The sequence below is a fragment of the Austrofundulus limnaeus genome, unplaced genomic scaffold, assembly GCF_001266775.1.
Source record: "Austrofundulus limnaeus strain Quisiro unplaced genomic scaffold, Austrofundulus_limnaeus-1.0 Scaffold88, whole genome shotgun sequence".
Lineage (NCBI taxonomy): Eukaryota > Metazoa > Chordata > Actinopteri > Cyprinodontiformes > Rivulidae > Austrofundulus > Austrofundulus limnaeus.
In genome coordinates this window covers 144,182-157,093 of record NW_013952490.1, presented here as the reverse complement: position 1 = coordinate 157,093, position 12,912 = coordinate 144,182, and the positions used below count along the sequence as shown (strand labels likewise).

At 37.0% G+C, this 12,912-nt stretch overlaps 2 protein-coding genes across 3 annotated transcripts; both read right to left on the bottom strand.

Annotated features, from left to right (window-relative positions):
- Window positions 1–4,525: 4,525 nt before the first annotated feature.
- Window positions 4,526–7,205, bottom strand: wu:fa19b12 (uncharacterized protein C9orf40 homolog). The gene is made up of 2 exons (XM_014012039.1): window positions 6,721–7,205; window positions 4,526–6,427 (listed from the first exon to the last, which is right to left on the bottom strand). The coding sequence occupies exons 1-2, from the start codon at window positions 7,117–7,119 to the stop codon at window positions 6,266–6,268; spliced, it is 561 nt and encodes a 186-aa protein (XP_013867493.1). The 5' UTR covers window positions 7,120–7,205; the 3' UTR covers window positions 4,526–6,265.
- A 211-nt stretch (window positions 7,206–7,416) lies between these two features.
- carnmt1 (carnosine N-methyltransferase 1) lies at window positions 7,417–12,425 on the bottom strand. 2 transcript variants are annotated; one of them, XM_014012037.1, is made up of 8 exons: window positions 12,274–12,425; window positions 11,199–11,394; window positions 10,921–11,090; window positions 10,565–10,705; window positions 10,176–10,354; window positions 8,800–8,913; window positions 8,417–8,520; window positions 7,417–8,340 (listed from the first exon to the last, which is right to left on the bottom strand). In XM_014012037.1, exons 1-8 carry the CDS (start codon window positions 12,408–12,410, stop codon window positions 8,146–8,148), a joined length of 1,236 nt encoding a protein of 411 aa, XP_013867491.1. In that variant the 5' UTR covers window positions 12,411–12,425; the 3' UTR covers window positions 7,417–8,145. The 2 variants fall into 2 exon arrangements, with proteins under 2 accessions (XP_013867491.1, XP_013867492.1); XM_014012038.1 differs by having other exon boundaries at window positions 10,921–11,087.
- Window positions 12,426–12,912: the final 487 nt, after the last annotated feature.

Below are 12,912 nucleotides of genomic sequence, written 5' to 3'. Positions count from 1 at the left end.
TTCTCATTGTCATTCTTGTTTGATGAGCTGCTTGTTTGAACCAAATGTTAAAATGAGAAACCAAAAATATCCAATTTCTGTTACTGAAAACATTGAATGGTTTTAAACATTTGTATGTATTGGTTAACAGTTCAATAAAGTAACAAAAAAAAAACATGAATTCTTCCTGTAATTATTCTGGCAGGTTAAATTAATTGACCATAATTAAAATTTTATATGTGGTCCATTAGCTTTTTGTAATTTTATGAATGGCTCCATTCAGACAGTAATCAAATTTAAATTGGCAAAATTAAGATTTGGAAATTGAGAGAATTAAGCAAACAACATAAATATAATTGGCTCAACGATGAAATTATACTTGGGACAATTGGATGGCAAACCATTGAGAAAACTCAAAATTCTTACTGCAGAAGGTTGCTTTGTTTTTTTTAATAATCTCAGTTATTTTTTTCTTACAGTGTACTCGCAAAATAAAAATCAACCACCAACTCAAAAGTTCACCGTCAGCATACGACAAAAGTAACTCAACACACAAAATTATAACAAAACAATACTTTAGACAATATTATAACACTTCATCATTGTAATTTTCAAGTTTTTTAATACAAAAAAAGATTTTGACTGATTTATCTCACTATCAAGACCGTTCCACAAACTAACACCCTTAACTGAGATACATCTTCCCTTTAATACAGTTCTGAATCTGTTTTTCAAAAGTCTCAACACATTTTATATATAATCTCTCTTTTGATAAATCTGCTATGGATATTGTTAGGTAACATATTTTTATGAACTCTGTACATGAATTTTAAGATATTGTACTCAATGAAATCATTAACCTTCAGTAAATATGGGGTTTGTATGATCTCTGAATCCAGCTCCAGTGATAACTCTAACAGCTCTTTTCTGTAAGAGAAAGATTGAATTTATATATGTTTTACAGGCATTACCTCATCCCTCCACACAATACGTCATGGTACAAGCAGTGAGTTATACAAAATATCCAAAGCCTTTTTATTTAATTTATCCTTTCCCCTATTTATCACAGAAATTGTTTTAGATATTTTACCTTTTATATAATTTATATAAGATTTCCATGACAAATGTTTGTCAATTAGAACCCCCAAAACTTAATTTCTTCTGTTTTTTGTATTGCACAACCTTCATCAATACTTTTGTTAGTCCTACAAAATATCGTAAACTTTGTCTTATCAATATTTAGGGATAATTTATTACTATTAAAACTTTTTTTATTTTTTTAAATTCAATTTTAACCACATTTAACACCTTTCTAATATTTTCTTCAGAAAAAAAGTATAATCTGCAAATAAAATTGACTTAAGCAATTTAGAAATCCTAGTAGTCATTAATATACAGAAGAAAGAGCCACGCGCTCAATTTACACGTGTCTTTAAACATGCCTGTAAGATAACGGTGAAGCTCGGAACACATTAAAAGTTAGACTAACTAGGTCGGGGCTCGGTCCGGGAGGATGGGTGGGCTGGGTGTAACGGTGTACCAGGTATGCGCCGCTGGTTGAAATGGAGTGCTCATGCGCGAACACATGCGTTTAATTCTTAAATGTTTAATAATTTATTACATTACTTCACCTTCATAGGGCGACGGACGGTTCTGTTAGGGTAGCGGGTTGAGGCTTCATCTTTGAAAAAAGTAGAAAGAAAACGATGTTTACTCCTGCAGTCTCTGTTACAGACTGTAAGACCCGCCCTTCTCTGCTCTGATTGGCTAAAACAGTGACTCTCTTTCTCTTTATTGGTTGAAATCAGCGTCAGTCAAATCCAGCCGGATAAAAGACCCCAACTTTTTTTTCCCTCTCCTCCTCGAATCCAGTCCTCTCCTCACTTTTAGGAAATCCGCAGCGGAGACGAATAACTTAAATCCGTCCTGCCTGACAAAACTTAAGACCCTTGACTAACGTATTCAAGACTAACTTACACATTATTCATGAATTCAATACTTTTAAAGACCCTTATTTTAGAAACATAAATAAAACTTTTCAAGGACCCGCGGACACCCTGTTTCCAAAACAGTGGGGATTGGTGCGCTTGATTTAATGGACAGGGACATTTTACACAGGTGGTGCACACATAAAAAAAAAAAACGCTCCGTGAATTGGGATACAAGTAGAGTACAGTAAAATATTGATACGTTTTAATTTGTTTGGAATTTGCTGATTAAATTTCATGAACTGAGCGAGAGAGAGAGATCAATATCAGCCAGATTTTTTTTTTCTTTTGGTCGGAGCAAAAACTACTTTTTCACCTCTGGATATAAGTGACAAAACAGTGAGAATGAGTTGCAATAAGCAGAGAAAATATGGGGAAAATATAATAAAGAGTGAGGGGCTTGTCTGGAGCGTGGTGTTAATGTGACACTTGAAACATTGGGAGTGGTTCACTTTAGAATTTAGCATCTGGGGTTGGTTAATTAATTAATTAAGAGTTGAGGGCGGGGTCAGACGTCTGCGCCGCCTACTGTCTGACCCCGCCCCGTTCCCCGGTCTGCTGCCGGGGCTTGTTTTCAGCTGGTTACTTGTTTCTCGTGAGATCTGGCAACACTGCTATTCATGTCAGTGATGTGTCCTACTTAATAAATAACAATTTAAATATTCAGTCAGAAAATCTCTGACACGTTTCATTTATAATATCAACTGTAAGTGTGAGCAATTAGATGAAGAAGTTTTATGTGTTTTCATGTTTGTTTGTTTGTTTGTTTGTTTTTGTATTTTTGTTTTTATTTTTATCCAGTTCCCCTGCAAAAACAGAGTAATATTAGTATATGCTGTTAAGTGCCAGGAGGACTGTGATCAGTCATATAATGGGGAAACAAAACAGCCACTGTTCAAAAGAATGAGCCAGCACAGACGAGCTACATCATCAGGTCAGGACTCTGCAGTTTAGACTCATCTACAGGCCAGCGGTCACTCTTTCAGGGATGAAGATGTTCTCATCCTTGATAGAGAGGAACGTTGGTTTGAGAGAGGAATAAAGGAAGCCATCTTTGTGAAGAAAAACCATCCACCATTAAATAGAGGTGGAGGCCTCCGTTTTCAGTTGTCCTCCTCCTACAATGCTGTTATTGCAAGTATGACTCAGCCCCCTGTGAGCAAAAGGTGTGAATCAGGGCCCCAGCGATACTCAGGTGTTGGGGCGCATGACCCTCTATGAACAGTAGAGCTAATCAAGCCTATTGTTAGGCGATGGCCCTCTTTTGCATGTGACCAACCTGTTTGTCCACCATGTGGAGGCAGTGCTTATAAGGCTGAGTTCACCTGAAACTCTCAGACTGAAGAAGTCTGTTAGAGGAGAGACGAAATGTTTCACTAAAGAAACCATCCAGAGGACCTATTTTTTCTTCTTGATTTTTTCTACCTGGATTACTGAGATGCATCAGGACATGTACGAAGACACTTGCATTTTACTTTACTTTACTAAAAGCTACAAAACAATGCTTTTAATCGTCTTTGTAGCGTGGAAATTTTCATTTGTCATAGTCCTCAAGCCTCTAAAATGTTTTATTGCAATGGTGTTTTTTTTTTTTTTCTCCTTCCTATAGCGGCGTGCTTATGTGTTAAACTCTGAACCTCTGTTTACAATACAATGTCATTGGTGGCCTATTGTGAAATAAAAAATTTCTCAATCTCTTTTTCTCCTCGTTAATTTCGTTTTTCTAATTACAAATGAATGAGTTTACATTTTAAAACCTAAAATTTGAATTTAAGAATTTTGATTACAGATGTATTCCATAAAATTGAGCAAATTACAACATATGATTATGTGTTGATATTCTTCAACTTTTATTACAGAACCAATATACAAGTTATACATTCTGTTTAATTGGGATTTTAACATTTATTTCAATCACAAATATCAATTTCAAGCTTTCTTTGCAACTAAACGAAAAGTTGGCACAATTAAATAAATTATTTAAAATTCAAATTTAAATCTGTATGTTACACTCAAAAGTTCAGTAATAAGTTATGTGGTTTCTGGTTAACTAACATTCAAACCAAAGCTAACGCGAGTTAGCTAATTGCTAACATCTGCTGATTTAGTAAATAACCTGGGTCAGGTTTTCACGCAGCTTCCTGCAGACACACCCGGTGAAGAAAAGCTCACTTTAGTTAATTTACATAATTTATTTTCCTCTGTTGAACTTACCATGACGGTGCTCTGCGGTTAAACCGTGTTCAAAACGTTTACAGACCTTCCTTCAAATCCCTTCTCCCCATCATTGCTTTTTTATCAGCTGCAGGTCCAAAGGGCACCGAGCCTTTCCAAGAAGCCTTGAAGGAGCTCATGACCTCCTAATAAAACACACACTTTCACCTCCGGAACAACTGGTGGAGGTGCTGTCTCCTCAGGTCTCAGAAAAAACTACTGAACACAAACATGTCTGAATTTTTGTTTTACTCAGCTCAGAAGGCACGTTTTGTGTTTTAGTACTAGTTTTTTTCCCCCTTAAAATGTCCCTGAAACACAGAGAAAACACACAAAAACAGAAATATATAAAATGGTTTTATTTCAAATTAAAACAGTGCAAATACAGCATCAAAAACTACAAACTCCAGGGGTTTGTTAGTTATACGTATATTGTTCTCCAAAACCAGCATTTACAATTAAAATGATCTGATGGCAACTACTGACAACCAACCTCACATTTGAACATGTATGAAAAACTATTATTCTGATTAGAACTATTTAAATATATTTAAAAAGAAAAGAAAAGCGATTAGTTTTCCACAGGCTTTTATTATGGTCGCCACAAAATCATGAGTTCAGCTGCTGACAGCTTGAGGCTCCCTAATTTTCAACTTTGAGGGATCCATGTGCTTTTTTTCCACATGTACATTGGATGGTCTTGATGTGTCAGTCTGCTTTCTCACACTTCCCTCGTCAGGTTTGTCTACAATGAGGTATATACCACTGATATACCTCGTTGTTTGCCTGATTACAACAGTGCAGCAAATACACAACGCTGAAGTTAGTTTCAGATCATAGCTCACAATATGGAAAATGGCCAAAGGGCATGGGCATTTCCACCGACATTTTCCACTACCTTGAGCATCTTTAATCTTGCTTTAGATTAAAAATTAAAATGTAAGACACGTCAAACCTAGATTAGATTATTCTACACTTATAGTAAAATATTCAAAACCAAGTTTGAGATTTGTGAAACCTTTATTGGATTTGTTAAACTTCAATAAAAGCTCTTCAGCACTTTGTATCTGGATCACACTAGACCTGGCACAGATGCAAACCTACATCTAGACTCTTCAAACCTGGACTTAAAGCAGAATATTTAAAACCAATTTTGGAATTTGTTAAACTTCAATAAAAGGTGCTTTGTTATGCATCTGTACAACACTAGAACTCAACCCCTCCCTATCCTATCTCCAATTTGCACCATTTGTTGTTATTTCAACTTTTAACTTTTTTTCTTCATTATAGCTGGATGTGGTCTTGAATTATGTTTAGCTATGATACCTTCATGTAGGGGGGCATCAGCTGAGAAAATGCTATCAACAATTTAACGTTCTCCCTTTTCCTGATGTTGATTTTGCTTTTCTTTAACAACTCCTACTTCAATGCTTCTGCTTCAGTGTTGTGTATCTGCTCCCCAGCTGATCACGGTGCAGGTTGCTTCCAATGTAAAGGGCGCTTTTCCTCTCCATTGTTGCTACACACATGCTTGGTAAAATGCAGAGGGTTGTCCCCTGTGGCTCCATGATGATGGAAAAGTAAAAGATTAATTGGAATGTATGTCTGATTGGATTTGAATTACCATTATTCATAGAGTGCCTTGACATGACGTGTTGTGAATTGGCTATATTGAAGTTTTACAAATCCAAGAAAAGTGTCACAAACCTCAAACGTGGTTTTAAATATTCTGCTATTAGTATAACTAATGTAGTCCAGGTTTGAAGAGTCTAGGTTGTAGTTTTGAATCTCGACAAGGACTAGTGTGCTCCAAATGCAAAAAAAGTATGAATATGGCCCATTACTTAAGTTTCACAAAACTAAAACTTGGTTTCAACTATTCTGAAATCAGTGTAGAATAATCTAGTCCTGTTGAAGAGTCTAAGTATTTTAATTTTTAAGATAGTGCAGATTTAAAATGCTCAAAGTGGTGAATAATTACCGGTAGGAGAAACTGCCCTTTAGCCATTTCCCAAATCGGAAGCAACAATCGGACACCAACATAAGCATCGTAGCAAATACCAGACTTGCTGTGCCTATCACCTTCAGGTCTCCATAGCATCAGAAGATGAGACTACTGTGTTGGTTTTTGTTTGTGAATCATCACTGGGATCGTCCAGCAGTGAGAGGTCCAGCTCAGGTAAGGGGACTCTCCAATACTGGAATGAGTTGTACATGCTGTCTTCAGTAGGAGTGTCTTCCGCTGTCTGTAAGAAAATATCAAATTAAATGTAAACATGTGAGACACATTTGATAATATTGTTAATTTACTGTAAATTCAAATGGTCAGATAACTCATTATATGGACCAGAAACGTGCTCTATAGTGAGAAAGTAGCGACATCTGGTGGACATTTACACACATTACATTATAAGTTACTCTGAGAAAGTAGCGACATCTGGTGGACATTTACACACATTACATTATAAGTTACTTTTCCACGGAGGAAAGTTCATCATCTTTATGCTTTGAAACTAAAGCCAGGCATTGTGTAACCTACTTTATCACCAACTGTAGACAGAACAGTGTCTGAACACCGGCTGTCCTGTCGGGCTCGTTTCTTCTTGTTTGTGACTGTGCAGGAGCTGGTCTGACGACGGTCCTGGAAGCTTCCAGAAACCCGTTCCGTCAAAACATCCGCAGCAGCCTTCTTTGAGACGCAGAGTGAGCTCTTGAGAGGCGAGGTTGCTTCTCCGGGCTGCTCCTCGTTTTCGAAAAAGTGCGATCTTTTTCTGCAGCGACTTCCCAGCAAGGCTAGCAGGGACGGCGGACTCACACCCGCGACGGTCGGAGACGCGCTGCTCTCCAGCTGCAGGTCAACGCTGCAGAGCGGCCGGCTGTATTTTCTTTTGCCGGGAGAGTCGAGCAGCAGCGTGTTCTCAGCGCGTCTCTTGGCCATAAAGTCTACGCTTTAAGGCGCTTCAACCAGAACTTCTGTTTACTGTAGATGTGCGCACGAGTGTGTGCAAAACACGGTGAAAACCGGTAGTGGGATTATCGTGAAGCAGAAAGCGCCAATCAGAAGACAGCACTTCTGCCTTAAGCCCGCCCACCACTACAACATTTCCGGTGGCGGGCCCATTACAGGCCTTTAAAAAATATAGTGCGTTCAGGCACATGCAAGTTCTGAAATACAGAAGTTCTCAAGGTTTTTAAACGATTTTTATACGTAAATTTATTTAATAAAACCCACGAATTTCAAAAATGCTTGGCTTTATTTCAAAGTATGACTTGAAAGCAGACAAATAGAAAAAAAAACTCATGTACAGTACTGCAATACTTTATGCCTTAAAACTAAAAGGTGACCAATTAACAAAAATCTTTTTTTAGTCATTGGCGCCAAAAGAATAAATAAAAGTTCAAAATTTCAAGACCACACATATTTATACACATACATTGTGGCAAAAGATGATGAATGGAGTAAAAAGTAGTTTAGTAAGGCAAACTCTTCATTCAACCCTTCTAAAAATGCTAAGTGATGGGCTTATTTCATGGAAGATGATTTGACTGAAAGAGTAAGTAAAGTACTGATGTAATAAAAGGCCTGCTTTACACTATCGCAGAGGTGAACGACCAGAACATCTTCTAAATGGACTTGTCATTGCACAAGCCTTCCCACTCTTTCAACACAAAACATCTGTAAAATCAGCCAACTGGACTTCCTTATATCATATTCTACATAAATGCAGAGTGCATTTCGATGCTCAGGCAATTAAAAACAACCCAGGTAGTTGAAAACCTTTTTCCAAATGAGACAAAATGGGGATTCATGTTCAGTTTTGTTTTGTTTTATCTCTTGGGGTGAAACTTTGTCCACTTTTGAGAGCCCATTTTGCTTTATGACAAATCAAACCTTTTCAACTGAAGTCAACATTTAATTTCATCTAATAAGGTCATTTTTGGTCAAAACTAAATGAAATTCATGTCACGTTAGTCTGTTGCTGCATTCTTGCCACGAGGACTTTGCAGAAGGGAGAAAGCTTTGTTGTTGCCCGTCGTCTTGACCGTTCAAGTGCAGCTCTTTAGGTTTCCGTGCCACAAAGAAGACGCAGTCGTAGACATATCTTAGCATGGAGCACTCGTTTTCTGTGTAGGTGGTCTGCATGGACTCTTTCTCCACCTGTATGAGAAACAAACATCATCAAACACATAAACATGATGTCAACTGATAAAAATGACCTAAAGCTCTTATTTACCTCAATGAGGAAGCCCAGCTTTACTATCGCTGTCCTTATGTCCTCGTAGCTAAGTTCAATAGAGAGCTCGTTGACCATGTTCTCAAAGTGATACAGAAGGGGACCTTAAACACAGCAAACATTAACAATAATTTACAGCCAATAAATAACCTGGTTTTAAAATATATTTAAAACAAAGAAAACCACACATTATCACTCTACTGACAAATATTTGAAAACTTTAAGGAGAGAGTTATTTGCTTTATTGTTTCTAAATATATAAATCTTTAGAACTGTAAGGAAGATGTTATTTTAAAATGACTGCAGCTACAGTTACTGAGGTCTGGCTCACTTTTTGTTGATGTGTATTTCAGGAGTGTTTATTTAAATAAATGCAGGCTCACCAAGGTTGATCCATACACCTCCAGGCTTAAGTATCTTCCAGATGGTGTCCAAGTACTCTAAGACATTATGAGCTGTGTCTATAAAGAAGCATGTGGCCACACAGTCCCAGGACTCTGAAGGAAACACACAAAAACAACTTTTAAATAACATTACTAAGAGATTCTAATATTTCTTATTAACTTACATATTACCTGAGACAGCTAAACTTATGCTTAACCTAACAACAAAAGCAACCTACAACCACTTCCCAAGCTACAAAAGAGAACAATTAGGATAAATCATACAGTGGGGTTTTGGCAGCACAAAAACACTATTTTTAAAAGTCAAGTATATTGAAATTTTATGATTTGATTCAATTAAAAACTGCACAATTTACATTTAAAGCAAGTAAAGAAATTCTAGAAAATCTTCAGAATGTTTTGTAATAGAGTGAGAAGCTATGAATTACGAGGGGTTAAAATTAAACAGTGTTTGTAACACGGGGAAAAGTATGTGCGTGTCTGTGTGTGGGGTGGATTTATGGAATAATGAACTGAAGAAACGTAAAAAAATATCAACCAGTTTTAAAAACATAAAACTAAAAAAGGCATTATGAGTTGTTATATGGCGGATGAGGGACGTAGATGATATTTAGATGGGGTGAAACACTGTGCTGTTAAATAAATATGCTTTTGTTGTTCATCTCTGCTATAAATGAGATAAAGAAGGTTTAACAAAAATAAAAATCTGAATAATATTAACTGAAAAGTGAGGAAGGGGTGAGTTAAGCTTTATTTTAACCTACTCCTTTTCATAGACGGCCTTGTTAGTCGGACAAAATGTATATTTCTGTATGTGTATATACATAGGCCTGTCACAATAAACAATAAATCAATTAATCGTATTATAAATTAAACTGAGGAAGATAAATTAAAATGAAGACAATGATTTTCATTTGCCTGCTTTGTTTTTTTTTTTTCGTGTCTCCCTCTCTTTTACTTCTTAGTGTAGAGAGAAGTGAACTCTGGTGTCAGGTATTTGCCAGGCACGTGGTCTCCAACCTCTGTAGCATGAAAGCCTGTGAACAGGCATTTAGCCAGAGGAGCCTCTTCAGTTTTCTGACACCATACAGCTGGCGACGCCTTGGGATTGCAGACAGCTGTTTTTTTTCTTTTTACACTATGTAAATTTTAACAGAAACTTTCGTAAACAGGGGTTGTTATATCATTATATTAGTTTAAAATGGTCTCTAACACTATTATCGTTTATCGCAATAATTTCTGAGCCAATTTATCGACCAGTAAAATTTGTTATCTTGACAGGCCTATATATACACACACCTGTTTTGTTAGTTTTATGTCTGTTTTGAAATAAAGATCTATTCTAATTCGTATACCTGGTTCAGTGTAAACTTCCACAAAGTCCCCTGCTACCATGGAGAAGTCTGAACTCGGAGGCAAGCTCTGGGGGTTCACATCTGGGAATCTGATTGGTCGTGTTTGGTCAGAGGACTTTTTGTTGTTGCTGAACTGATGAATCCAGGGATACAGAGTCAGAGCATTCACCTTTTCACACCTAAATGAAGAWGTTCAAAGCAATCAGCTAATGCGAAGCATTATCCTGCAGAACACGCAGCAAAGAGTTTCATCGACAGACACACTAGCTGAGTTTAAAGAACATGCAACCTTTTGATTATAAAYAGATGCATTTGACAATTTTATCCACAAAAAAAAGATGCAAAAATAAATAACGAGTGGTTCAAGTCACAGCGAATGCATGCGTTACCTGTTGAGAACAAAGTTTGAGGAGAAGAGCATAAAGAAGCTCCACTCGTTGCCCTGACACATGTAACCCAGCTGAGCTATCTCCCAGGCAAGGCGACCAAGCCCAGCTCCCGGAATCAGCACGCTCACCTTAGACACATCACTGATATAATAAAATGCACAAAATGCACATATCACATAGAAAAGACTGAGTAAATCACACATATTCTAAGACAAAATGCTCTTAAAAACCTAAGCACAACAAAAAGACAGTGAGTGATTACCGCAACATGCTACCTCTACTGTGTTAACAGCATCATTATGCAGCTCTGTGTAGCTGTGTGTGTGTTTGTCAGCGTGTTCGTGTACAATTCCTACTATTGGTCACTTGGGAAAAGTCTCTGTATCTCTTGTATTATGGGTCTGTAGCAGGAGTCTCTCTCAGCCTGGCCCGCTTCACTCCAGTCTCTGACAAACTGCTTTATAGTGGATTTCAGTTTGTCCATGTCGAACGTGGACGATGAGCGCACCTTCCTCGGATCCACCTGCTAAAATAAACATTTTTAAAAAGCTAAATAACATGACATCGCATGGTATTAACATGCAGTCTCTCTGTGGGTACGCAGCGTCTGTTCCCAGTGTAAGTGAAGTCTTACCCTGTCACCATACTCCACGTTCTCAAACATGTGGAGGCTGTTGTGAACGATGGCCTCCAGGATCTCCTGATTGTGTTTGGCGCACTCTTTGACCCGGGCCAGGTTGGACAGAACATCTGGCAGCATAGCCTGGTGCCTTTGTGAGAGGCTCCAAAACTGTAGCTCAGCTCGTTTGACCTGCTCCTGGACATGGACTCTGAAAGAGAAAAGAAACATTTAGTTCTCAGCCTCATATGCATTCTCTTTTCTCTGTGTAGTTACTTTTACATTCATCATGATTTTTGATTCACAAACGCTCCTCTGACCTTAATAACACCCATATGAAAATCTATTAAAATATGTGGCTCAGTCCTATAACTTCTGGTGGCAATATTTCAACAACTTAGATGACATTCACATAAAAATGCATTTTAATATTAAATCCAGACAACAAAGGACTTTAACATTAAGAAAACCCAGCCCTCCACAAAGGTCTATATTGAAGGCTTAATTCCCAGCAGATATTATTGAAAGTTTAAATTGTTTAAAAATTTTAACTTTAATTGAAAGACTTGGCATTTTAATATCTTTAATGGTTTCAACACATTCAAGACTCAAGTTTTCAAATTTATATTTTCATCTTACCACAGAAATTGTTTCTTAGCGTAACAAACTTAATTTGTAAAAACTCTCCCCTTCCTCCCACAACTCTTGTTTATTTTTAACATTACTGTGTAGGCATTTTTGTCTTCCTAATGTTTGTTCTTATTAGGTTTATTGAATAGTGTATATTTTTACTCAACCTTTGGTTTACATGTCAAAACGTAGACAAAGTTATGTATGAAACTAAAAGTTAAAAATTCAAATTTCTTTCGGTATGTTCTAAATTAATTAGTTGTTGTTGTTATAGGACAATAATAAACGAAACTATGGAGTAAATAAACGATTCCGCTTAACACAAGATTAATCTACGGAGCAGAAAGCAATGAATGCCTGAATAAAGCCTAAGTTAACTGAGCTAAGGAAATAACAAAGGCATATGCCGCTAACTAATGCTGCCGTCCTCTCTTTGTGAACAAAAACACATTTCTTCTACCTGTAAAACCTAAAAGCATCGATTATTCTCCAGAAATGCTGTTTTTCGAGGTCGGCCTCCTCTTCTGGGCTGTATTTTATTCTTTTTTTCTGAAAATGCGGTCCACACTGCGCCCCATCTCTTCGTGTTTCTGCCATGTTTGAAACGAATTCACAAAGAGCCAATCAGAACGCGTCTAACGTCTTCCTCGCGAGATTTAAAACTCGTGGCAGATTAAAGTCCAAAAGGCACACTGCTGCCACCTTCAGTTAAATAATGATACTGCAAGTCAGGTGATCTTTATCCATCCATCCTCTTACCTGCTTCATCATTTCCGGGTCATTGGTGTCCAGCAGTCTGACTATAACATATTATTTAAAAATATAACCATATAGAGAAATTATAAAATTGTAGAAAATATTCTGTCTCACATTTGTTATATGAAAAAAAAAAAGAAAGAAAATTAGCCTCTATAGTCACCACCATACAAAAATTTGATTGCATACAACCAAAGCAGTAGATTAATGGTAACAGAAATTTGCAAATGCAAGCAGTTTTATAGGTTTGGTTTACAATAGAAAAGACCTATGCTATTTAARCAAAGCCTTTTTTGTGTAATTTATTTTTTAGTTTGACAATGCATGCGCTTACATTAAAAGA

Coding starts and splice junctions, on each gene's coding strand:
- carnmt1 (XM_014012037.1), bottom strand. CDS start 12,410: ATGGCAGAAACACGAAGAGATGGGGCGCAGTGTGGACCGCATTTTCAG. Junction 10,706..10,920: donor CTTTTCCCAAGTGACCAATA/GTAGGAATTGTA, acceptor TTATTATATCAG/TGATGTGTCTAAGGTGAGCG. Junction 8,914..10,175: donor GGAAGTTTACACTGAACCAG/GTATACGAATTA, acceptor TGTTTCCTTCAG/AGTCCTGGGACTGTGTGGCC.
- wu:fa19b12 (XM_014012039.1), bottom strand. CDS start 7,119: ATGGCCAAGAGACGCGCTGAGAACACGCTGCTGCTCGACTCTCCCGGC. Junction 6,428..6,720: donor TGTCTACAGTTGGTGATAAA/GTAGGTTACACA, acceptor ATTTTCTTACAG/ACAGCGGAAGACACTCCTAC.